The sequence below is a fragment of the Tasmannia lanceolata genome, unplaced genomic scaffold (assembly GCF_043159265.1).
Source record: "Tasmannia lanceolata isolate RefF3 unplaced genomic scaffold, GAP_Taslan_0.1 ptg000005l, whole genome shotgun sequence".
NCBI lineage: Eukaryota > Viridiplantae > Streptophyta > Magnoliopsida > Canellales > Winteraceae > Tasmannia > Tasmannia lanceolata.
The window spans coordinates 4,585,936-4,612,461 of NW_027518682.1; the positions used below are offsets into that span (position 1 = coordinate 4,585,936).

The 26,526-nt window shown below is 38.7% G+C and overlaps 3 protein-coding genes across 6 annotated transcripts in view; 2 read left to right on the forward strand and 1 right to left on the reverse strand.

Annotated features, from left to right (window-relative positions):
- Positions 1 to 7,748, forward strand: part of SRS2 (P-loop containing nucleoside triphosphate hydrolases superfamily protein) — a 29,260-nt gene extending 21,512 nt beyond the window's left edge. The window contains exons 25-29 of one of the 2 annotated variants that reach the window (XM_077379042.1): positions 2,397 to 2,447; positions 4,951 to 5,013; positions 5,164 to 5,223; positions 6,149 to 6,211; positions 7,532 to 7,748. In XM_077379042.1, the coding sequence (XP_077235157.1) occupies positions 2,397 to 2,447; positions 4,951 to 5,013; positions 5,164 to 5,223; positions 6,149 to 6,211; positions 7,532 to 7,621 (327 nt within the window). In that variant the 3' untranslated portion in view covers positions 7,622 to 7,748. Of the gene's footprint in view, positions 1 to 1,091; positions 1,271 to 2,396; positions 2,448 to 4,950; positions 5,014 to 5,163; positions 5,224 to 6,148; positions 6,212 to 7,531 lie in introns of those variants that run through there. The other variant, XR_013250567.1, reaches the window with a different exon arrangement.
- Positions 7,749 to 7,885: 137 nt separating this feature from the next.
- Positions 7,886 to 10,519, forward strand: LOC143877168 (expansin-like B1). 2 transcript variants are annotated; one of them, XM_077379047.1, is made up of 4 exons: positions 7,886 to 8,714; positions 9,133 to 9,418; positions 9,661 to 9,793; positions 10,089 to 10,519. In XM_077379047.1, the coding sequence occupies exons 1-4, from the start codon at positions 8,459 to 8,461 to the stop codon at positions 10,284 to 10,286; spliced, it is 873 nt and encodes a 290-aa protein (XP_077235162.1). In that variant the 5' UTR covers positions 7,886 to 8,458; the 3' UTR covers positions 10,287 to 10,519. The 2 variants fall into 2 exon arrangements, with proteins under 2 accessions (XP_077235162.1, XP_077235161.1); XM_077379046.1 differs by having other exon boundaries at positions 7,886 to 8,753; positions 10,089 to 10,518.
- Positions 10,520 to 10,732: 213 nt separating this feature from the next.
- On the reverse strand, positions 10,733 to 23,085 carry LOC143877167 (RNA-binding KH domain-containing protein PEPPER-like). Of its 2 annotated transcripts, XM_077379044.1 has the most exons (7): positions 22,941 to 23,084; positions 22,629 to 22,910; positions 17,187 to 17,439; positions 16,156 to 16,304; positions 15,790 to 16,071; positions 11,413 to 11,607; positions 10,733 to 11,234 (listed from the first exon to the last, which is right to left on the reverse strand). In XM_077379044.1, the coding sequence occupies exons 1-7, from the start codon at positions 22,965 to 22,967 to the stop codon at positions 11,028 to 11,030; spliced, it is 1,395 nt and encodes a 464-aa protein (XP_077235159.1). In that variant the 5' UTR covers positions 22,968 to 23,084; the 3' UTR covers positions 10,733 to 11,027. The 2 variants fall into 2 exon arrangements, with proteins under 2 accessions (XP_077235159.1, XP_077235158.1); XM_077379043.1 differs by having other exon boundaries at positions 22,629 to 23,085.
- Positions 23,086 to 26,526: the final 3,441 nt, after the last annotated feature.

Consider the following 26,526-nt stretch of genomic DNA (forward strand, 5'->3'; position numbering starts at 1 on the left):
GTTTTTCATTACCTATAATGTGTTTTATATATGTATCTTTCGTAGATGCATTTAAATGACTAGTTTCTTTTTCCGAAAATGCCACTGATGCTTATTCACCATGGCTCACCGTCTCCACATTGCACGTGGCACCATACTTTTACGTCATTAATGGATGCCGATCATTTGAGTCACCATTGGATGGGCTGCGATGGAAAACATGTGGCACTAGGAGATAGTAGATGCATGTTCAGATTTATTTTGTTTCTCATTTTTTGCTTAACTTCTCTTCAACCATTCATTTGCAGGTCATGGATTGGACAGATAGGATTGTTTAGTAATCATGAATTTTGGGCTGCGGCCCATTCATATGGTGGGCCCACCATATTAACTTCCCGATCACATTCTTTGTGTGTATAACATGCATATGGTTGTGACGGGGAGCAGTGATGCACTATGGCTCGTGTGAGCCATAGTGGGATGGTTCTATTTTTTAGTGCTCCTTATTAGATATCGGCTGTTTCGCATGTGTATCTGGAATTTAAAAGGAGACAAAAATGGGCAAGAGATTTATTTTTTAATTTTAGTACATCTGCAATTTGCCTCAACATTTTTAACTTGATGGGATCATAGTAACTCCTACTTAATGATCTGATAACCCAAATAGATTAGTAATTTTCCATAATAACTTCAAAATAGTTGGTAAACCACTGTATTCTTCTATCTCTAAGGCTCTCCCCAAGGTCAAGCTTGAAGTTTATGGAACCTGCATGCCCTTTGCTCCTTCGAGCAATAAATTATAGGTCTGTTTGGTTGGCAAGAGATATTTTTATGGAGATTCATTTTCTTTTCCTTTCCTATATTAACGGTTCTGACGTTGGGCATTTGCTCTCTAGAAAACTGGAGCTTTTTATGGAGGATAACTGACCTTTTTTTCAACTGGACACCGAAAAAAAGGAAAAGTTGAAAAATATTTTCCCTTTCCAACTATTCCTGTCAACCAAATAGGCTCCAAGTGATATCGGCCAGTAGCCTCTTGAAACATGTTAGCTAACAAACTCGTTAATTACAATGAGTTGTCATTTTCATTTAACCAACTTTATCACATGCAGTGATTCTCGATCGTGGCATGTTTGCTCATCTTCTAGTATCGTGGTTGGTGCAATTTGATGAGTTGAGACTAAGTTATTGCAGAGCAAGATACTCGGTTATGAATGTTGGGGGGATTGGTTCAAGTGATTTCACTTGATGATGGGGCCTTTGCTTTTATTCTTCTGTACTTGAACTCCATGTAGGTCCATTTCTCCATAAATTTACTGGAAAGTATAACTCAATATGCATAACAACAACCACATCATGGGATTCAAATAATTGGCTTCCAATAGTCGTGAGTTGCAATCTGTCATTGTTTATACATTCATTGCACAAAGAATCACACTAGAGCTTTGGATAAATGTTGTGTAGGGTGAATTTTGATGCCATACTGTTGAGGATTATTTTACAGTCCTTCACAACCTTCTTTCTATCCTTACTATTTACAAGGGTTCATTTGGATGCTATTTGATGTACCTCTACATGCCATTTGAAATCATCTGATCTTGGTGTGACTTGTTTCGTGGTATTGCTTCTAAGATCTTAATTTTGCATGAGTTAATCTCTCTTGATGAAGTGCATACTGGAATGTAGCTTCCAACTCTATTTTCATCGTAAAATATTATTAATGATAACCAAGGTTTTAAATTTCGACCGAAATCCGAAATTTCGGGTTTTGGTTGATAACAAAACCGAAATCCATTATACCCGAAACGGTATTTTATTTCGTTTGAAAATTTGAAATTTCGTCCTAAATTTTAGGGATTTCACCCAAATTTCAGATTTTTTGATAATTATTTAATATTATCCTGAAATTTCAGCTGAAATTACCGAAATTTCCATCGAAATAAAAATGGAGAAAAATTGCCGTGATTAGATTTCGAACGAAATTTCAGCCAAAATTTTGGTTTCGGTGAGGACCAAAACGCATTCCGAAATCGAAATTTGAAACCCTGATGATAACCAAGGGTGGCATGCATTATAAGGGTTTTATTTTCAATGGTAAATAGTTGTGGCATATAATTCTTTCTCAAGAGGAAAATAACTTGCCTTCAAATTGTAAAACAATTTAAAACCTAGCCATATTTTCCTTTTTTGTTTTGAAACTCTGAAAAATGACCATATAACTCTCAAATGAGCCCTCAGAAACATTTGAGGTGAGATAATTCAATGTGTTAAAAATTGGGAGGTCTCTATTGCTTGTCCTTTATCCAATTGCATTTATTATTGTCTTGCGGTAGTTATGTATCCTTCACCATTATGTATGTAACCTGCTTCTCATGTTGTGATTATTTATTCATGCTATGGTTTTGCTATGCTTCCAGGTTGGCTTTGTAATTGATGAACGATTAAGAATCAAGACAAGCAAGCACAAGGTAACGCAAATTATCTAATTTACATTCTGAACAAATTGCTTCTCTTTGATTTTGGGGTATTGCTTTATGATATGTAATTTTATTTATTTGATTATCCATTAGACTGGAGCTGAAATAAAAGGAACTCCTTATAAAATGACATTTTGAATGGTCATGCTACGTTTTAGCAAGAGCACTAGAACTATGCCTCCCACCACCTTGACCTCCTTTGCTTGGCCTTAGAAGCACAAAGCAGGTGCGAGGGCAGGGCGGGGGTGACGGAGGGTGGGGATTTTGAAGAGTCTAAGGTTGGGAGCGTCATGGGAGCGTTTATGTAATATTTTCTTTATATGTCTTTCAAAATTCACATACATCAAAAAATAGTAATTTATAACCATATTCATATATATCTTTCAAAATTTAAGTACATAAAAATTAATAATTTCTAGCCGTCTTCATTCTCATGTCCTCTTTCCTCGCGCCTTCTAAAGGCGCTTTGTGCTTGCTCCAATGTTGTACTTTGAAGAGTCGGAAGAATTTAATGCAAGGAAGTTCGTGATGGTGGGACTGATGGAGTAAGAGGAGCAGGTGGTGTGGAGAGAAAATAAAGCTCCTGACATTTTGACAATAGAGGAGCTCCTTGGTCGCTCCTTCCTAAGGAGCATTGAATCGCGGTTCTAGTGTTGGAGCGACACCCATGAGGCACGATTCTTGCTTCTAAGTGCTTGGCCCAACTCACTCTCTAGCCTTTTGCTGCCTCATCTCGCTTTGGGCTGCTGGCCCTTGTGAAGCTCCTTATTTGGTTTACACCCTTTCTAGCCTAGTTGTTCATGCTTTTCGCTCGAAACTTCAGTCTTCTTTTTTTTATCATCTTTGGCTGATGGAAATGAAGGTTGGGATCTCATCTACTTCTTTTGTAGATACCTTCTCTCATATCAACCATATGAGGCATATACCCTTTATAGACCTATTAAATGAAGATAGAGGCTTTTGGTTTTTGTTAATGTTTAGCCTAACATTTGCAAAATGCAAATATTCTTGTGATATCATCAACATATCAACCTCCGTAACAATTTTGATGCTAGAAGTCATTGGGGAAGCCGTTAGGATGTTGCAATCATGTAGATGGATACCAAGAGGACATGACCATCGAATCTTGAAACTAGTACCCATGGCATGGTTCCAAGTAGTTTAAACTTTAAAAACTCATCCTTGGATAAGAACCTGGCCGAGGTAAAATTGAGTCAACTCTGTACGTGTGCAGTTTTCTATTTATTTGGGTGAGTCAAAGAAGCTCCTAATTGACTTGGTTAGGTTAGAGCGGAGTCAGTTTAGGTGATTCAATAATCGATTTATTGTGGTTCCAAGGATCCCTTATTGTCAACAAACACCCAAAAACTATGGTCCCTTGTCTATTACCCACCTTTCTTCAACAATCAATGGAATGGACAAGTGGATAGAATCCCTATTTTGGTTTTAACTCCAACTTGAAGGATAGATTCAGTCATTCACCAGGTTTATCTCATGTAGCTAGAAAGGCTCTTGATCAATTAACATTGTTCAAAGTCACCTTTATAGATTTCCTCTTCTTCGGTGCGGCTTTTCTGTCTGGTGCGATTAAAAGCTCAATCCCAATCTTCAGGCATCATCAACTTCAATTACATGTTTTGAGGCATCTACCTCCTTGAACGATCTCTAGATTTCACTTTCAATCTTTGCCTTGATACGATCCTTTGTTGGATGGTGACCTCGAGAGATGCATGATATGAGTGTGTATTGAAAGGTAACACTGTTCAAATCATTAAAAATAAAATAAAAATAGAAGTAACAATGTTCAAGAGATGCATGATATGTGTGTGCATTGAAAGCTTGCTTCTCCATCATAAATCACCAGTTTGTATAAGCCGAACTTTAATTTCCACCATGAACCATAATTTCATAGCAGTTTAAGTGTTTGACATTAGAAAAACTTTAGGCGAGATTTTATAAAATAATTTGTGACTGAGTCATCACGAGATTTGATGATTTTAAGGCGCTCCTTGCATTTTTGTGATGAGCACGTTTTCTTTCATTATTTTAGTATTTGTCTTTTGTATGCTTCATTCTAATTACATGACATCCATTGTTATTGTGACGAACCTTTGGCAATACTTGATTTGGGTAGTATGTTATGTATGTTATGTAAATGTCAAGCCATTGTTTGAGCTATTCAAATACTTGATTGTCTAGTTATATAGTAGCTTCGTGTAGGAGTTTTTATTTTATTTGCCGGCAAAAAATGATTCAAAGTAGGATGAGTGATCTCAGGCTCTCTCTCTCTCTCTGCCTTCAATTTTAGCTTAGCACCATTTATTGCATCATTACACAGAGATCATAATGAAACAACATGGAATATGATTCACCCACAATAGTCTTAAATGATTCATTTTGGAAAAGTTGCGTGGGTGAATATTCCATCATTAGACCTTTTCTTTTTAAACTATTGTAGTGGTTCAAATGCTGGACTCATAAAATGATTCTGTAGGATGTACTACGTGCGCTGAAATCCTGCTTGAAGTGTGATGAAGCGTTTCAGTATGCCCAATATGTAAGTTCATTGGTATCTCTATTTACTACTACGTTGTTGTAATATATTGGCGATGAGAGGTGTGTCGATTTATTTTTCTTTGGTACATGCATTTTATGTACATCTTGGGACATATATCCCCATCTTACTCCGTATAATTTCTTTTTATAGGTTTTGAGGTGGGAGCAAATTCCTGCAGATAAACGTGCTCATCTGTTAAGAGAGAAACAGGCAAGGTTTTAATTTCTTGTAGATCAATCATATTTCTACACCACGGATCATGGTTGAGCAATGCAAGTTGTGTTGCATAGACATGAGGATATGCCTTGTCTGGTGCTCTTTTATTTTCTGAAAACGAGAATGGACGAGGGTTTTTCTCGTAGTAGAGAGGGCCTTCACTTATATTTCTTCTCTCTTTTCGTCTATGCTCTCCATCTCTCTCTCTCTCTCTCTCTCTCTCTCTCTCTCTCTCTCTCTCTCTCATCTTCATTATCATCGTCTTCTTCCCCCCTTCTCTTTCAAAATCACAGTTGTGGGAATTTGTGTCTGTGAATGTTTCTTTCTTGCCCATTAAGGGGAACAGAAAGAGAATAATGGTTAGGGATCTTATGATTTTGAAAATGTAACTCTTATAGAGGCAAAGTGATGTTTTTAAAGCCGTCTGAACAAGGTGTTGTTGTATATGGTACATGCAGCCAAGTGTTTACCTGCGCCTGACGTATGTATCTTTGACTCATTCCAACATGCCTGCCAGACAAAAACTACATAAATTTTGAATTCACGAGATCAAAATGCAGGATTCCGCTCACCCCTGATTATGGATTAGAAAGTGAGAATATGGATTCCACTCACCCCTGAAAACAGGACTGTAATTCCAGCTTGTAGCTAGAGTTGCAATCAGTTTTCCAGAATAACCTGGATAACATGAGTGAGTAGGATTCTATTCCTGCTTTCCTATCCCAACATAACAGTGGATGATCAGGAACCCAGCTCCACCATCTATAAACCACCAAAGAGTAAGGAATTCTGTCTGTTGATATCTACAATCGTGAAATAACACAGATTCTAAGAAGGCTCCAATTGTGCATGCTAATTTAAATAATGATGTCTGCTGTCATTATGGTATGAATTAAATGTTATTTTCCTTTTCTTTCAGGAACATTTCCAGAAACAGAGAATTGAGAACTCAATGGGTTCATCTGCAGCTACAACCAAACAGGTTATTGGAGTTGAAGTTTCATGAATTTTATGATTATGTGCTTAGGTGTATCCTCCTTTAATTTAAATTATTTAATCTGATTCTGGATGTCATTGGATATTACATATTTTGATGTTTACCCATAAATATAGCACTGAATGATCCCATAAAACATAGCACCAAATGAATATCAATGATATGAAGTGGGCGTTAATAAAATCACTCCCTTCCGTTCTTAACTTCCAGAAACTACAATAAAGCCTTATTGAATTCTATTACGTCTCAAAAAAAAATAAAAAATCTTCACTTTCTATTTTAAAAATCTTGTCTATGTTGGTCCGCATGAATTTCTGAATTCACACTCAATGTCAATAAAGGTCTATACATTTTCTTTCCAGTTTGTCTACAGCCTTTCTACTTTGTAATTCCTTATACGCTGGTACCTGCTCCACAATCTCAAATTTGACTTGCTACCTCTCAAAAAGAGATAAAACATTACACCAATGGCTGATGTGAACTCACAGATTACTCAGACACCCTAAGGCCCTTTACGAATTGCAGAAAAAAAAATTCCTTCAGAAAAATTCTTCCTAGGAAATTTTGTTCCTTTCCATAATTTAGAGGGAAATGGTAGGGATATCATTATAAATTGAAGGTACCTGTTAATCAAACTTGAACTTCGGTGATTATGAGCAGAACTCCCAGTGCTGATTATGCATATGTACATGTCTGGTCGTTGTTGGTAAAACCTGGTAAAAGTTGTGACGTCTAACATTTGAATAATCAGGTGATTAGTTTCTCAATTGTTGGTCAAAGTATCAGACTATGTATATCATGGTAATATATTTCCATGTAAAAGTGTAGAAAAAATCTAGTGGATAATTGGTATCAAGTTGTTGAGACCTAAAGAACAATTTTCGACAGTGTGGTTACTATGCCCATTGTGCATACTGTATATGGTCATGTTCTTTTCTCTGTTTTGTAAGGCAGCTTGTGTAGACTATCCAATGTAGGCATTTTGGTGCTTAATGTCTATAGAACTATATATCATGTTAATAATGGATTACTTGGTGTTTATTTTGTTAAATCCTGATTACTTCTGTAAAGATTTATGCAGTTGTATTGGTAATATACACAAGGAAATGGTATTTGCTCTTCCTTTATTTTAGTAATGGAACTCTTTATTTTACATTTTTCTAATTACCTGATAAAGGTTATTACAATTCCTAAGAAACCATCAATATATAGTTGTACATGTACATCAACACAAAAACACTTAATTTTCGTCTGTACAGTCTGATATAATTCACTGGGTCATTATTTTTTCCTTTTTCCATGCAGATTGCTTATCTTCAGAGCCTGGGATGCACAATTGTCCCTACGTCGCGTCTTCATGCATCTCGCTTGATTGAGCAGTATAAATCTTTATGAAAACTGGAAGCCCTTCTGTATGCTTAAACGATTAAAAGAAAATGGCTTCATTTGGATAATATATGGGTTGTATTTAGTGTCATATTTGTTAATTAATGCAAGTGTATGCAATATTTTGATAATGACACTACTCACTTTGTTTTACATTCTTTAATTAGCTATTAACGGCCGTTACAATTCTCAATATGCTATCAACATTCAATCAGAAAAGTGAGTAATGCCATTAACAAAATGTGGTATTGCAGATATCAGCTGCTTATTTTTAACATAAATCCCAACAATGACTGTCTAGCTGAAGAACATCTTTACATGTTTATAATAGTATGTGACTAACCAAAATCCCAACAAGATTTTTCAACATGAAAGTGAGCTATCTTTTCATCCAACAATACTGCGGTGTCCCTTAGGCCTATGATACGAGAAAGAAAGACACTTTTATGGTCCTTCATAAAAGTCATTTATTAGGCTGCACTATACTGATTTGCATGTGCCCACAAATCATATAAAATAGAAGCAAAAAACAACATGAAAATTGCCTAATACACCATAGCCTCTAGAATTTTTAATCAAACAAGCACCCCACTAACCTTTGGGTTGGAATTAGTGATTTTCTGCCTAACCCATTGGAGAGTAATCCAAGCCTTATTGGTCCCTCTACATTTGATCTTGTCCAGTAGAAAAAAAAACAGCTAAAAGGGAGACAACTTTATACATAAGAATGTCCTTGCGCTTCGTACTATACAAATGAAAACTGGTTAGTCTTAGTTTTTCTTTTAAAATGGTCATGTGGGTCATTAACATTCCTCCGTTGGACCGGCAGTGGAAATAGTGGTTGTCATGTCACCTTCATTCCTACCTTCAACTATAAATATGACATGGGTTTCTGTCTCCCATCATACTATCCTGGGTTTCTGCCTAACATCATACTATCCTTCCATCTTCTTCTTCATATTTTTGTTAGTTTTACAGAGCAAGGTGGAAATTTCTATTTATTCAGACATGGGCTTCATACATAAATTTTCGTACATCTTGTCCCTTTTGGTGCTCATTCCTACATTGTGTAGCTCACAGGACACCTTTGTCTGCTCTAGCGGTACTTACTATGGTAGCCCAGATTGCTTAGGGACTCCAAGTACTCTCTCTCTCTCTCTCATATGTCTATATGTTAGTTTTCATTTAAGCCATGTTTGGCAGCCATGGAATTTTTTTCCTTGGAATATTGGTTTATCAAGTAGTGGGAGATGGGTAAGGAGGGTGGGAGAGGGTGAGAAGTGGCTGAATATAGGGAAAATAAGAACTTTACACAAAATAGTGTTTTTTGTTTTCCTCATTTTTAAGCCACTTCGCACCCTCCCTTCACTCATGCTCTGTCTATTCTCTCCCTCTCCCCATTCCACTCTCAACACTTGGAAAGCTAATATTCCATGGAAACAAAAATTCATGGTTGCCAAACATAGCCTTAGTTTTCGTTGACACTGAGATAATATTAACTAATGGTATAATTGAATCAGGTGGAGCATGCGGATACGGTGGATTTGGACGAAATATCAACGGTGGCGATGTGGGGGCTGTTACAAAGCTATATAGGGATGGCACTGGGTGTGGTGCATGTTACCAAGTCAGGTGCACCCAACCACAATTTTGCAAGGAAAATGGTGTGAATATTGTCGTCACTGATCACGGCCAAGGCGACAATACCGACTTCATTCTTAGCCCTAGCGGCTTTGTAAAGTTGTCTCGCCCAAACATGGCTGCAGAGTTGATAGCCCAAGGTGTAATCGAAATAGAATATAAAAGGTAAATGATCTTCATACAATCTTTAGTCGAGGAACTAATTCAATAGAACTTGACCTCATTGTAACCCAATGAGGCTGTTATTGATTTATCCATGCCGTCCAATTCTTTTGGATCTCAGTAATGATCAACGGTTGACATTCAGAGCCAAAAAATTTGCATTTTAGGATTGGATAATTGCATTTACCTTCATGAACATATACCTTTAACACTAACCAATTGATTCATATAATTTTTGGTTCTAGGGTTTCATGCCAATATCCAGGATACAACCTCATGTTCAAGATCCATGAGCAGAGCAAGTTCCCAGACTATCTTGCTATCATCTTCTTGTACCAAGCTGGCCACAAGGATATCATCGCAGTCGAACTGTGGCAGGTGTGTGCCCATTTCCCATCTTAAGTGACTATTATAGTGTGTGCATGTCAGTAACCTGTTTGATTTGGGAGAATCAAAGTATAAAACCGATTATTGGCAAAATAAGGATGTAGTTAGCAGTGTATAATCGATTTTACCTCCCAGCAATGTGTATTTTTGCTTGGATTTAAGGCATGCTCGGTTCGCAGTGTATTATTAACACCATGTTTTGATGCGGTCGGGCACACCAATTTACACCTAGGAATGCTAGTTTTTGCACTATAATTAACACACGTCATGTGTGGGACGGATGCAGGAGGATTGCCAGGAATGGAGAGAGATGCGTAGGGCCTATGGCGGTGTGTGGGACATGGCTAATCCTCCAAGGGGTGCCATAAACCTAAGATTCTTAGCAACTGGAGATGAGGGACAGAGGTGGGTCCAACTGAGGAGTGTGATCCCTAGTGACTGGAAGGCAGGGGTGGCCTATGACTCAGCCATTCAGCTTACCTAATCCTCAACATTCCAACTAAATACGCTTTGAGGGGACCAATCCTACTTTTTAATTTCTTCTTTCATTAGTAGATTAAATGTTTGTAACTCTGTGTACAAAGTGTGTGCTAGTGCTCTTGGCTGTCGCAATAAAGTAGGATGGTTGTATGTTTGTTTAGGGTAATGCAGTGTCACTTTCGTTAAAGATAAATGAGAATTATTTTTCATGAGCTGCTCATCATTTCCCTTCCACAGCAAATGAACTTAATTAAGAGATTCCCCTTTTGACACATTAAAAAAGCATTTCAAACCCTGGCAATAATAACCCAGTATGAGGTAATCCTTTAGATTCTTGATTCGTTAAACCATTGTCCTTCTGGGTCTGGTTCTGTAAAAGTTCATGGAGGCTTTCAATAAAATCTCCCAAACAACAAACAAAAGATTAACATAATTATAGAACCCAGTAACTCAAAGCAAGCAAAAGAGGCACACATTTTCATACCAAAAAGTACATGTGCCAACACCTAAATTTAATAAATCGCAGATATTCTCATACCCAAAAAACATTCCCAATACATGGGAAGGGCATGAATAGACTGGTGTGATTGTCACTGGTTTTAGGATGAAAATGAGGTGAGGTCCATCCCACCTCTAGAACTTTTAAGAGACTGCTATATGGCAAATGCCTTGTTCTAAAGATAAACCAACCTAACAAAGTCGAGTCTGGAGTCATAAAGGATAAATTGTAGAGCATTGTGACTGTTTAGAGCATGTAATTGTCATATCCTGGAACTCCAGATGACCTATATCCACCAAGTGACTCTGACATCAATGATGATGATGATGATGGGTAAGGGGTATTGGACAAGTGAGAGTAGGATCTCAAACCAGTATCGAGGTTGCCATAGCTGCTTGAGATCGGGTCTCTATGTCCGATCGGGATTGGATCTTTATGTCCGGCTATAAAATCCTGGAGATAGATGAATAGGAACAATAAGAGAATAATCCCATGTTCACTGTAATCTGGGAGCTACACCTACCACATCTGTGTGTTTTTGGTGCACGCATCCCGTCCTAAAAACATTCTTACCTGCATATCAGAGAAGAGCATGGGCATTCTTTACTTGAAGAAGATGAGCATTCTTTACCTGAATAAGCTGCTGAGCCGTCTGGACCTGAGTTGAAGTGCCCTTGATCTCCACAGTGATTTCATCAGGCAAGCCCCTAGTCTCCTGAACGGTGAGGACTGCCCCACTTGTACGACGTATATATCCAATGTTTGCTCCTCCAACGCCAATTATGTCTTCTGCATACGTCAAAGGAATCTGCATTGTCTGCGCCATCTGACCACAACCAGTAATAGACACAATGTCAGGGAAAATAACAGGCATGGCCAAAGAAGCAATTAACGTGGGAGTAGCCCTCATGGCCAAGTAGTTGAGGACTTGAGGTATATATAAATTGCAACCTTTGATATTATGGGTTCAATCACACTTTGATTGGGAGGTGATCTTCCCTAATAGATTGAATGCACGATGCAACATAATTTTTAAGGATAAAAAATGCAAACCGCAAGAGGCTGATGTAGTCATGCACTTGTGAAAGATCCAGTAGACCCTGCACTCCTCGAGAACTCAGATCAAAGAAGGGCAGACCTTGAGAGACCTTGACTGCACTCCTCAAAAATTGCAGTCAGGATTTGATGCCTTTTTTGGCACGTGGGGGAGGTAATCGCCACTGCTACTTTATTCGGTAGGTGGAAGCTCTTGGTAGGATGATGAAGAGGGCAGAGGAGGGAGTATTGATTGAATGTTTGATGACCAGGGGGTCCAATCCAGCTATATCTCATCTCCAATCATGGTTTTAAATTTCGGCCGAAATCCGAAATTTCGGATTTTGGTGGGGGACCGAAACCGAAATTTCCTGAAATTTGGAATTTCGCGAAATACCAAATTTAGGCCGAAATTTCGAGAAAATGTTATTTTCTTTTTAAAAAAAGAATGTTACAAAATTTCGGCCAAAATTTCAGAATTTCGGTCTGATATTTTGAGACGAAATACCAAATTTCAGCCTGAAATTTCAGATTTTGGTTGGGTCCGAAATCAGTACCGAAACCGAAATTTAAAACCTTGTCTACAATTCGTGGACGACATCTAGGTGTTTTGTTGGGACATGGTGAATTAAATTAGGAATCTAATAAATAAACTTACATAGTGACTTGCCTTGGTTTTTTGTTGTAAGCTATGATTTGGCCGACACTTCGAATTTATTGCCGACTCACGTGTCCTGCCGTGTCCGACACGACACGTGTCGACACTCCTTTGGACACTTTTACTTGTATTGCTGGAAGTGTTAGACCTAGTGTGGGTGTGTGACATGTTCTTGTATCGTGTCAAGTGTGACATTCGGTTTTTTTTATTGAATATTGTATTTGCCTCATTTAGACAATTCATATTGATGTCGAAACTAGACACACGAATCCTTATCTACAAATCATGATTACATACACTTTCTATTTTAGCCGTGTTCCCGTTTCTAAAGTTTGGAGGTTTGCGTGTCCGACACTCTGTGTCCGTATCCACAAATCATAGGTTGTAAAGAGTGATGAGCCTACTAGTGACTTGGTTTACCTGCTGGCTTGGATACACCTTCAAAGGCATTGCCAAGCGGAAGAAGAGTTATGTATCTTCTAAGAGAAGGATCACCCTCATTATGATATCATTGCCAAACTTACCTTCTCTGAGAATCAGAATGCTATTCACATAACCTCAAAGTAGGTCTTCTACAAGAGAACAAAGCATTGTATAAGGCTATAAGCGATCTACTTCATGTCACTTTTCAAAACCCAAGGGAAGGCAACCAAGAAGATTGAGAGACTCCTAAGAGACTTCTTGTGTGACGGTGAAGAGGAAGTGAGGAACCAACAAGACATCTAGCAAAGTCAAGAGGGACGATGTGTGCAAAGTGCAATGTCAAAGCCCTCACATAGGAAATTAGCACTAAGGAATTAAGCCGTTAACAAAAGCTGGGTGAAGAAAACGAAGCCCTTTGAAGGACTATTATTCACAGGGAAATAATTTAAGCGGTTAACAGAAGCTGGGTGAAGAAAAGGAAGCCCTTTGAAGGACTATTATTCACAGGGAAATATGGGGAGAGATGGGGCAGTTCGTATGGGAGAGTTATGTTCAATAAGTGGTTCAAGATTTTATTTGTCTTGTTATATAGGAGTTTTTATCAAGAGTTAGGCCTGCATCAAAATCTAAAAGACAAGTTTGTTTGTCTCCTTCAGCTCTTGAATTTGCTTGAAGAGGTTTCAGTGTCTGCTTTTGAAGAGGGCCATAAAGTGTAGGCTGTTGATACTTTAGGTGTTCTATTATAAGGTCGTTCTTCAAATGTCTTGCTACAAATGAGAGATGCTCTTTTCGATGGGATGAATTTGGAGCACTCCTATACCCACTATAGTCAGTGTAAAGATTCTGTTGGACGATGTCATTCCAAAAAATTTGACATATTTAAAAGGAAGACATTTTGAAATGCAAATAGTGATGTGAAAATAAGCCAAGGAATCTTGCAACCACCTCTCTCCATTGCAAGGTAATTAAAATGGTATGGAAATAAGTACTAAAGTGGTTTGATGTTATTTGAGTGCTTCTCTTTCAAAAAAAAAAGTTATTTGAGTGCTTCTGGATCCTTTTATTTGCCTTGTGGAGGAATGGGGTGTCAAAATCTTAATGAGAAGTCAAACCCTATGGAGTATGACTCGTTCCACAGTGGTGTGGAGCATCTGAAAGGAAAAGAACCATGAAAATCTTTGAGAATAAAGTTTAATCTGTAGCAAAAATTATTTGGGACATTAAAAGCCAAACCTTCAGTTGGACACTTGGGAAGAATGATCAACTCAAAACCTCTTCAGAAATTGGAAAGATATCATAGAAGGAACATGACCAAAAGTAAAGAAAGCAGCTAACTTGTGCCATCAAGTTGAACTTGTTGGATCATTTTTTGGAAACCTGGCCTCGATAGGGTCCACAGACAGTTAAATAACCATTTAAATGAGACAACCCGGACCATTAGATACAAAGGGTTTCAAAGAAGGCAGGGTGAATGCTCTTTTATTAGGTTGAAACTCTTTATTTGAGAGAGAGAGAGAGAGAGAGAGAGAGAGAGAGAGAGAGAGAGAGGGAGAGGGAGAGGGAGAGGGAGAGGGAGGGGAGGGGAGGGGGAGGGAGGGAGGGAGGGAGGGAGGGAGGGAGAGAGAGAGAGAGAGAGAGAGAGAGAGAGAGAGAGAGAGAGAGAGAGAGAGAGAGAGAGAGAGAGAGAGAGTAATTCTCACTAATGGTAGCGGGCTTAGAATTCCTCCAATACAATTTGTTACCGTGCTTAGAATTCCTCTTTCAGAAACTAAAATTTAACCTAAAATTGTTGGGTGAATGGTGATTACATATTTTGGTCATCCATTACTTGTTAGTCTAGTAAGTCTTCTACTTCATTAGAAGTTCTATTATTTAATATCCAGGTCTATGATTCTCTAGTTTCTGGTTTGAAGTTCTATAACTTTTTTTAAAAAAAAAATATCCCTTGCTGGTTTTGTAGATCTATGATTTTCTAACTTATTTGAATTTTTCTATATCACGGACGATCTGAACTAAGGGGATGACCTTATCATCATGGTCCTCCCAACCTACACACAACAACAGCTTAGACTACTCTTTTCCTTCCCTTCATTGTTTGCACCAATGGCCTCAACATAAAACAACCACATCACAACTACTACGTAGAAGGGTCAAAGCACTCAAACGCTTAGCCTGGAATTTCAACAATAAAGATCAGAAAGATATATATATATAATTCCACTTATCCAAGTAGTATACCAGAATAACAAATAGGCAGCTAAAGCAGAACAATATAACTTCATCGTTTGACAAACCACAAAAGTTCAATCCCTTGGCCAGGGATTTTAACAATAAGAAACTATCAAAGTAAGCCCTGTGTAAAATATATGCACGTAGAACCCAAGTAGCATAACAAGAAATACACATGCAACAGAGGCAAACTATAGATAAAGGGTTTATAGACCATGCATAAGGTAGAGCTAAAATCACATGTGCCTCCAAAGCCAGAAGTGAGCTCAACTATTGCCTATTTCATAGTGAAAGATGTGAACATCTTTCATTATACATCGAGTAACAACTTTATTATTCTTTCTGATCAGTAACAATCAAACAAGGGCCCTAAGCATAATTGATGCCTCTAGGTTAGTCATGATCATCCAAATGGGTTGATAGGTTAAAACCTATATATTTGATACTATAGAGAGGCGAATCAAACTTATGACACATTTATCAAAACCAGTCAAACATAATATTCCCCTCATCAATGCATGAGCAACCACATGTGAGCAATTGAACCCTTGCTATCAATGTTTTACAACAGAAAACATTGAACTTCCCAATCAGTACAAAAAATGTTAATTCTGGAGGCAAATCCACTTGAAATGTCATGATATATATGGGGAAGAAACAAACCTGGGTAATTAAAGCAGCAGGATCACGCCCAAGTCCTGACAAACGTAACCTACTAATTGCAGGGTCTTGTCCATATAAAGAGACTCCACTGTGTGGAATATGTGGGTCCAGCTGTGTTTCACGATCAAGAAACAAAGAATCTCTCTTTGATGAAAGAGGATAATCATTGCTAATCCGAGGATAATCATTGCTAATCCCAGTTAGCGAGGCTGTATGGATCAAGGATTGTGTTTTATCAGCCCAGGTGTCTACAGCATGGTCATGAGAAATTGGTGCACTATACTGCAAAACGGACCAAAACAAATATTAGGATACAATCCTAAGCAAACATGAAAAACCCAATTATGGCAAGCAGAATAAACTTACAGTTTTCTCAAATAAAGGAATAACACTCCGATCAACCAAGAACTTCCGGAGATGTCCAACAGTTGCTTCAAGAGCTTTGAGAACTTTCAAATACTCTCCCTGTATCTCTACAATTCTCTCATCTGAGGTGGCATAAAGTGGCACCACATCTGACACAAGAGGTTTGAGTGTCATGTACCTTGTCAGCAAACAAAAATTCTTTGTAGAATTGTGATATAGAAAATAATTTCATAGATATCTGGCCCTCGAATACCTAGAGGCACATTATACATGTACTCTAACAAGAGATGCATCAAATGGATATGCCATATAATGATGTAACTATAACAATACAAGGCACAGATCTCCATCTCCCTCATACGTTTTCCTTCGAATAATAATAGGAAATTTATTGAAGAAGCAATCATTCAGCATATGCCATATAATAATATAATTAATAACTATAAAAACACAAGGAACAGATTTCTCTCTCCCACGTACAGATTCCTTCGAATAATAATAGGAAATTCATGTCGCCAGCAGGGTACAATTAACCTTAAAGAGAGTTCCTTCAATCCACAGGCAAAAGAAGTTTGGCCTGCATCCTTGTTGCATCATCCTCCTATAAAGGCCCGTGAATATTACAATCTACCCATTTGCAAATTTCAACTCCACCTGAACCCTCCTTTGAGCTAACTATGACACCAACCATCAATTAAGATTGATGCACCATAGTGACTTCAACAAAACATATGACCAAAGCTGTGCATTCCACTATCTATCAAGAACTATTGATCCATGTCATAATAGTCCCTACTCTAGACCTTCATGTCTGAAATTCTGCTATTTTCACTAGCCCACATTTCCATGGATCGAGCAAATTTCAAATCACTTTTAGAGGAGATAGATTAATGCAACAAATTCTGAATATGATTAATGCTGATCTTGCAATGAGAGAAGAAAAAGAAAACACCATAGGAAGAAAGCAGGCAATCATTGCAGTCTAAAAGGTTCTATTTGGGGCAAAACTTTGGGAAGTATTTGAAGCATACCTCCAGATAGCACCCGCACAGAGGCACCGGTACTCTCTTGGATTGATTTTATTTGGGTGCCTTGCTTTCCAATTAAGCTGATGCCTTGCGATGATGCGACCAATAATCGGACAGAACACACTGCACCTCCAGTGGCAGATGAACCATCATTCTCACCCTCGGTTATTCCGCTAACACGTTTGAACACCCTCAGCACAGCTTCCATGGCAGGGGATATTTCTGCATCTGGTTCTTCTTTTGCCGATATCAAAACCTACAAAGAAAATCAGAGAACATTTGGCCAAAGAAAACCATAATGAGAATTCCATTTGAAAAGACAAAAGAAGGGTGTTGTCGTTCAAAAAAAAAAAAAAAAACAGAGAGACAAAAGAAGGATGCTTGGCACCATTGAAACACAAGGAAGTAATATGCGACAACTTACAACTATTTGGTGGCCTAAAACTTTGGCATCCAGTTAGTAGATTTACTGGAAAGCTGGCAAGGGGCCCCATGGAAGAAAAAAGGGAAGATCCTATGGAATGTTTCAATGTTAGAAACAATTTGGGTACTATGGAAGGAACATAATGCTCGTATTTTTAAAGGCTATGTCAAAAGCCCCTCAGACTTATATTTTAAAGTGGTTGCCCACACGAATTCATGGGTGAGAGCCACTCCAACTTTCAAGTTTGTGCCAGCTTTTGATCTTTGGAATGAATTGAGGGAGGTTTGCTCGAGCTCCGATAGAAGGCCCATCAGCATGCAGGAATGGAAGCCTCCAGCTCAAGACTTCTTAAAACTTAACTTTGACGGCTTCAGATTGGGAAATCCGGGTCCAGCAGGGATCGGCGGCGTACTTAGAGATGAGATGGGTCTAGTTAAATGATCGTTTTCAGGTCCTGCAGGGATTACAGATGCCGATGAAGCGGAGGTGCGGTAGTGCACCAAGGCGTCAAATTATTTGAGAGGAGCATCTTGCACAAAGTGGTGGTGGAAGGAGATTCTTTGAACATCATACGATGGTTAAGGGGAAACCACATCTATCCATGGAGATTTGCAGCTCTCTTCAATGAGCTTCAAGATCAAGCGGGAGATTCAGCTATTTCTTTTATCCATGTTGTTAGTCTAAAACGCCTTCTCCAACAGCTTAAGCTTTTGGAGTAACTGGTTGTTTCACATGGTATCAAAGCCAAAAGGTCCTGAGTTCAAAACTCGATGGCAAAAATCTACATGCAATGGCCAAACCAAAAAAGAGGGGCCACATGTGCCACGTGTTGGCCAACCCTAGAAAGAGGACCACACATGAGGGGGAGTACGTATAAAAAAATTAAATAACGCCTTCTACAATAGCTTAAGTTTTTGGAGTAACTGGCTGTTTCACACATGTCAAGAGATCCGCTAATAGCGATGTGGATAGTTGCTAGGGAGGGGTCTCCAAGGAGGGTATAGAGTTTTACAACTTTCTTCCCCTTGATTAAGTATGGTGGGAGGGATATGTCTGATTTGTTCCCATTTCGTGCGTTGATACAAATTCGTGTGTTGAGCATCGACACGGATGAGTTGCCCGACATAGCAACATCTAAAAATCAAGAAATAATGACACGTAATATACATAAATTTATTGATTATTACACAAATACATGTCCACATGCCCACATTAACTCTAGCACTCCTAGCAATACATTTAAAAGTGTCCAAATGAGTGTCGACACAGGTAGACACGCATTACGTGTCGGACACGGCAGGAAACGTGTATCGACAATAAATTCAAAGTGTCGGCTAAGTCATAGGAGCGCACACACACTGACACACATATTATAACATAGCAATAAGCCAAGGGGGTGACGTGGCACTTTCTCCTTCCACCAAGTCCTAGGTGGCATTCACTCCATTTTCTAATTAAAAAATAAAAAAGAAATGTTTCCATCTTGCTTCTCTTCCTAAAATCTCTCCCTCTAATTAGTTTTGTAAAATCTCTCCCTATAATCTTTCTCCTCTTTCCCTAAAATCTCTCCCCTCTCTCCCTAAAAACTTTCTATATATAAAAAATACCCATTAAATGTGCAAAATGTTTCCATTTTAAAACTCTTTACAAGTATTTCTCTTTAGAATGGAGATGTCGATCCGGGTAAAGAGATATAGTTGTAAAAATACATAATTGCTAACTAAAGTTTCCATTTATGGGTCGCAAAGAATTTATTTTCGCGTATACAAAAACAGCCTAAAAGCAACTCAAGCCAAATACCAATCCAAGTAAAGAGATTGATGCAGTTATCTATGTATACACACGGACGTAATTATACATAGATAACCCCCAACCCCACCCCACACGCGCGCGCGCATATTATAACATAGCAATAAGCCAAGGGGGTGATGTGGTACTTTCCCTTCCACCAAGTCCTAGGTGATTTACTCCATTTTCTAATTTAAAAAATAAAAGAAATGTTTCATCTTGCTTGTCTTCCTAAAATCTCTCCCTCTAATTAGTTTTGTAAAATATCTCCCTAAAATCTTTCTCCTCTTTCCCTAAAATCTCTCCCCTCTCTCCCTAAAAGCTTTCTATATATCAAAGATACCCATTCAATGTGCAAAATGTTTCCATTTTAAAACTCTTTACAAGTATTTCTCTTTAGAATGAAGATGCCGATCCGGGTAAAGAGATATATAATTGTAAAAATAGATAATTGCTAACTAACGTTTCCACCAACAATCTCACACCTCATGTTATTATGGGATGGGGTCCACAATCACTACCAAAGCCTATGCATTAGGGTGGGGCCCACCATTTTACACCCATGCATAGCATGGGTCTGGAATACTAGTATACAGCACACATGTTGAATAATGCCCCTCCCCTTTGCATGGGTTTGGAACATAGTTACCAGTTCGGGAAACGGTACGTGAAACGGAAACGTGAAACGCGTGAAAAAAATCAAAGGGGAAACGAGAAACGACAAACGATAGAGAAACGCACGTGAAACGCATTGGGAAACGTCTTGGGAAACACAAGGGAAACGCTAGTGAAACATACGTGAAACCTAAAGGAAACGCTAGTGAAACACATAAATGCGATGGTAACACACATTAATAGGAAAATGCTTGTACTAGAATCTTGAATATAATATATATAATTCTAAACTAGATAGGGCTGTCCACAGTAAACTAAAGGGGGTTTAATATATCCTTTTAAAGTCTTAAAATTCCAAGAAACGAGTTTCCATGGAAATAAAACGCGTTTCATCGACGTTTCACAAACATTTCACATACGTTTCACAATTTTCCGAAGAGCGTTTCGTACCCGTTTCGGAAACGCATTTCCCCCACCCCCACCCCACCCCCCTAGTCGTTTCCTGCATCTATGGTCTGGAATACTAGTATACAGCACACATGTTGAATAATGCCCCTCCCCTTTCATTGGATTATTACTGATGTAATCATAACAAACTAAATTTGTAGGAATTTTAGACCAAGCTCCCGATAAACTCACATTTTCGGCTACCCTAGCACAAACTCTTCGATATGTTTCTTGCTTGAAGGTTTCCTGATTCCAAGTGTGACCAAATAAGGTGAAGGGAGTAACAATTGAACCATACCACATAGTTCCAGCAACGACGAAAACTACACGCACGCACGCACACACACACACACACACACACACACACATATATATATATATATATATATATTTGGATGTCTCTCTTGGTTCTCTTTCTCGTCCTTCTCTTTCTGTTTCTAGAGTTGGGACTTCTTCTAGCAGGGTTTCCTCTTTCGCTTCACGTATGGTTTCTGGAATTCCATTTCGCCTGGCCTTTGCATTGGTTGTCATATATATAATAAAAGATAAAGAGTGCAAAATTGAAGGCCTCCCTTGTAAAAATGAGCTGCAAAGGCACCCCCCCCCCCAATTGGATCCACATCATCAAAATGCATTTATAATATCAATGAAATTTGCAAAAGAAATAGAAAATTAGTGAACTTTGATGACATTGATCCAATGGGGGTGGCCTCGCAGCTGGTTTTTGTAAGGGTGCCTTTTTGTTTAGCATTCCCTCTCTCTCTCTCTCTCTCTCTCTCTCTCTCTCTCTCTCTCTCTATATATATATATATATATATATATATCACAGAAGTGTGGGTATAACACATCAGTATAGGTATGAGTGTTAGAATACGATATGGGTATCGATTGTCGGATTTGACAAACCTAAAAAAGAAAGATATACGGATTCACTAAAATATTTAAATAAATTCTCAAATTTTAATTTTTAACATAACAATATGGTCATAACAAGTAATATATCTGAAATTTTAATTGGATAAGTAAATACAATGTTTTATTTCCATATAAACAACTTACCAATATTAGTATTCAGAATAAATAGATAAAAGATATATAAAAGCATTGCATAGAATCCTAAAATATTGAAATCTGGCATGGTTTGCCCATTTAGAAGCCCATTTGAAAGAATCCACGTATGTATGTGTATAGAGAGAGAGAGAGAGAGAGAGAGAGAGTGAGATTGATATCGGAACTGCTCATTATGTTTTAAATAGCTTTCCAAAACCGCGTTGGAGATTTGACAGTTTGTTTGATGAGATGTTTGATTGGGTGAGATCCTATCCAACAGTGTTTATGACTCTATTCATGTGCACTACCAACAAGGTGGCAGATAGTCTTGCTAGAGACGGCGTGTATAAGGAAGCTTTGGCCCTTTCTTCTCCGCCCTAATTTCTCTTTTGTTTCCATTTTATCAATTTTGTTATCTTTCGTTTTCCATTCTGTATGATCATCTTGGTCTTTTCTTCTACCAATAAAATTGGCGATCAATTTCAAAAAAATAAAAATAAAAATTAGCTTTCCACGGCTGTTACAAAACTCACTCTGTTTCCCCATAGAAATAAGGGATTTGCTATTGACCATCGCATAATGCATTTCGCGGATGGCCTGTTGCATGTGAGATCAACCACAGAGGCTCAGATTTTGTCTTATTCATTTGATTCATCTGAGGTCACTGCTCTCACATGCAACAGCCCATCCGTGAAATGCCTTATACGATGGTCCCTAGCAAATCCCTAATAACATTATCTTCTTCAACACAACTACATATCTACAGGGGCATCAACATCTCTCACATCTCATGTCCATTTTTGTTGAAATTAAACATATTACAACCAGCCAATGAATAAAATAATCATCTTTCATAAAGAAAATAGCACTGAAATGAACAAAACCCTAATCTTATCTTCCTTTAGAAAAAGCAACTGATATCAACACGACACTCATACACAAACACTTATGATGTCTAAGAGAACATTTTCCAATCTCTCATCCGATAAAAAAAAGAAAACAAATAATATACGAGAAGAAGAGAAAGCAGAAGAATCCGAAACCCTAGAAATGAAAACAGAAGAATCCGAAACCCTAGAAATGAAAACAGAAGAATCCGAAACCCTAGAAATGGGACTCACGATGCGATCGGTGGTGCCAAGAGCGCCATCGAGGATGCGAATGCGGGCCCGGGTCTCCTCGCACATCTTCTTGATGAGCTCGCCCTTGCGCCCAATAATGCTCCCGACCTTAAGAACGGGGACGACGAGCCGAAACACGCTGTCCCCCGGCCATCCCGGCCATCTCTTCCCGACGGCCGGAGGTGCCGGCACCGGTGCCGGAGAAGATGGATCAGATTCTTCAGTCGCAGTGGCCGGGACTGGATCAGATTCCGGTAATGTGGTGTTTCCGTTTCCGGTGGAATCATCGGAGGGGAGAGCGGTAGCCATGGGATCATCGGAGGGGAGAGCGGTAGCCATGGGAGAGAGGGTTTTGGAAAAGGGAAAGGAAGGATACGAGGGCTTTTAGGTTAGAGAGCACACTGAAATCGAATTGGATTTTTTTGGATTTTGTGAATGGGATCCCACGCCATATTTATAGCGCGGGCAAAAATGCGTTGTGGAGGGTTTTATAAGCTGTATCTTTGGCACGTGGCTTCGATTTCTTTAGGAAATGATATCAGCACAACCGTATTTTAATTAATTGCATTTTCTTTTTAATTTGGCTTGTGAGGGCTTTTTAGGAACTGCAATTACTTTGACAGCCCTTTAAATAAATAAATAAAAGACAAGAAGAGTTGGTGCAAATATCAAAACACAGCTGTGCTCGTATCGTTTCCCTATTTAAAATTTGATCAACTGCTAGCAAGAAGCTTGAGGAGATGCCTAGGCCACGTGTGCAGTCAATGGCCTGGCCCACCTGCGTAGGGTATTGAGAGTAGTCGTCTTCGTGTTGCTGCCTTTGAAAGGGTATTCTCGTCCTCAAATCATTTTACACAAAAGGCAGAGCTTCAATACTCGAGAAAATTTTCATTTCTACCAAAATGACCAAAATACCCCAATATTGAATTTGATGTTGTTCCTCCAAGGGATTTTCGAGAAAATAGAAATGAGAGTAGAAGAACAATCACTTTATCTCATTCAGTAGGTTGATGAGCCTCCGCTATGTCCTTTGACGCACAACATAGTATTATTGGAAGAGTCGCTTTCCACTTCTAACAAGATGGGGTTTTCTATCTCGCTACTAAAGTTTTGGAAGTGTTAACCTCTCAAAATCGTGTATCCTATGTCTGCTAGGTTGAGAAAGATTGGTATTGAAGAGAACAAGAAATCATTGTGAATCTGATTTTCTAAACCAAGCAGTTGAGGGTTGAACTTCTACCATAAAAAGTCAATACCTCTTACCCTCTAACTCAAAACAAAACTTGGATTGAATTAAGGAAATCTTGTACCGAGTTCTTGATCCCAATAGAATGAAGTCACCCTGTGAGAAGGTGTTGAATGTATTCCTCCACTGCGCAAAGGTAACTGTTAGAATATGTGAGATCCAACGGTTGGATTGGGTTAAGATCTCACCGTTGGATCATCTTGGAGGTAGATTGGGTAAGTTGGCTAAATGAGGAGACTAGATAAATTAGGCGAGTGGATAAGAAGAGGCAAGCAAGAAAGATTAGGAAAGTAGATTTAATTAAGTAGATTTGATTAGAATTCCTTCCCTTCCATAATTATCTTGATTTCTCTTCTATGCTTATCATGTAAGTGCTTTATATAAGCACCCTTTGATTACTGTGAAGAATTAGTGAAATTTCTAAAGTTTATCATGGTATCAAAGTGGAATGATTTGACCCGTCCTTGACCACAGCTTTCGCAGTTCCGTTTTCCGGCGGACGGCTAACTCGGCCGTCCGCCGGGCCAACATAGCTCTCCAATTTATCCGCTGCAAAAACAGCCCTTGCAAATCTAAATCCCAACTCTTAGAACTCGCTTCCTTTGTGTTTGTCTCATTTTCATCTCTACTTTCCCATGTTCAATCCATGGGTTTTCATCTATGCCTTCACTGCACTCGCAGCCATCTCCCCTTAGGTTCATTTGATTGGCCTCATGGAAAGAGAATGAAGTCCTCAATGTTTTCTCCAGATATGAGGGATGCCCACGGAACACAGAAGCCTATGGTGTAGACAGGGCTAACTTTTTCTCTGTTTTCAATGCACCCCATCTCTTTAATCTATCTCCTAAATTTTGATATTTGCACCCTCCTATTCATGCACCATTTAAATCAGTAAAGTCATTGGCTTTTTTTATGTGTTGTTAGCTTTTCCGCCATTATTCGTCGCCCATCTCTATGCTTTCATTTTTTCTCTCTTTAATTCCTTGATCCATTTCAGTTGAGGTACCTCTTCGAAGTGCGTGCCCGAAATAGAAGCTCTACTCAGTTGAGGGGCCTCTCTCCTCGAGGTTCGTGCCTGAGAGAGCAATTTGAAACTCCCATGAAGATTTGTATTCTAAAACTAACCCATGTTGTCATGCCCATCGAGGCCCATTCTTGCTCATTCCAGCATTGGTCCATAGTGACTCGATCTTACTTGCCCATCGAGGCTTGAGTCTTGTCTAGCCTATTGAGGTTATGATCTATTGATCCATTGGTTTTTTTCTTTTAAACCCTCTTTGCGACACATCAACAAGCGACGTCTTTTTCGGCAACCATCGTTGGTGATCAGTCTTCACCATCAACTTTCGGAAGTGTGCATACAATTTGTGGGTTTTGATTAAATTTGTAATTTGGGAATTCTATTTTCTATATTTGGCAATTTTATTGTAATCAAACGTATATCGATTTTCAATCCATATACTTTTGAGAGGGGCATGTTAGAATATGTGGGATCCAACTGTTGGATTAAATTAAGATCTCACCGTTGGATTATCTTGGAGGTAGATTGGGTAAGTTGGCTAAATGAGGAGACTAGATAAATTAGGCGAGTGGATAAGAAGAGGCAAGCAAGAAAGATTAGGAAAGTAGATTTAATTAGGTAGATTTGATTAGGATTCCTTCCCTTCCATAATTAACTTGATTTCCCTTCTATGATTATCATGTAAGTGCTTTATATAAGCACCCTTTGATTACTGTAATTGCATCTAAGAACTAGTGAAATTTCTGAAGTTTATGAGTAACATCTAGTTGGCAGTCGCCATATGAAGCTAATGAGCTCTGAGCATGTCCGAGTGTTAATTTTGTTCAGAGTCCTCCAACAAAATGCTTGAATTTTTGACAGAACAATGGGTCTCCAAATTTTATACCAAGGAGAAGCAGTAGGGCATTAGAAGAATTAAAATAGCGACTTAACTAGAAAAAATGCCACCTAATTTAAGGGCCTAAGTCCAACAATCAAGTTGATCCACTGGGATGTACAGTCCCTCCAATTTGCAACCCTTCTCCCCCTCTTAACATACTCACACACCCTTGCATTTGTATTCCTTACAATCCTAAAGAAGCTTCGGAGTTTTTTGGGATACAGAAACAATAGCTAACCACTTATCTTTCCAAAAATTCACATTCTTCTGATCTGACGACATGACTCTAATCCCGTGTGAAAATGTCAAAAAGTGGAAAAAATAAACCTTTATGCTATGAGCCTCAACCTTTACCTAATTTGTCTAGGCCCCTCTTATTCCTCCCTCTCCAAAAAGTGGAAAAAATAAACCTTCATGCTATGTGTACCAAAAATAAGCCCATAGAATCATCCTAACCCAATCAAAGTTGGAGGGGAAAATTGATAGACACTGTTTCTGCCCATTTTTTCCCTCCACAAATGGCGGGTTAGGATGACACTAAAGGGCTGATTTTTGGTACATACCCTATCCATAGAAGGGCCTTCCAAATGAATGCTTTGGATCCCCCAAAAAATGTGACCCCCGCCATGGTTTGTGGAGCCATGCACATATAGCTTATCCGTGCAACTGCACACAAACCATTTCCTCACAGGGGAAATGGAGCCTCGACCTTCACCTAATTTGTCTATGTCCCCTTATTCCTCGCCTTCCT

Coding starts and splice junctions, on each gene's coding strand:
- LOC143877168 (XM_077379046.1), top strand. CDS start 8,459: ATGTCACCTTCATTCCTACCTTCAACTATAAATATGACATGGGTTTCT. Junction 9,419..9,660: donor ATCGAAATAGAATATAAAAG/GTAAATGATCTT, acceptor TTTTGGTTCTAG/GGTTTCATGCCAATATCCAG. Junction 9,794..10,088: donor TCGCAGTCGAACTGTGGCAG/GTGTGTGCCCAT, acceptor GGACGGATGCAG/GAGGATTGCCAGGAATGGAG.
- LOC143877167 (XM_077379043.1), bottom strand. CDS start 22,967: ATGGCTACCGCTCTCCCCTCCGATGATCCCATGGCTACCGCTCTCCCC. Junction 16,305..17,186: donor TGTGCGGGTGCTATCTGGAG/GTATGCTTCAAA, acceptor CTCTTGTGTCAG/ATGTGGTGCCACTTTATGCC. Junction 16,072..16,155: donor TTCCTTTATTTGAGAAAACT/GTAAGTTTATTC, acceptor TCCGTTTTGCAG/TATAGTGCACCAATTTCTCA.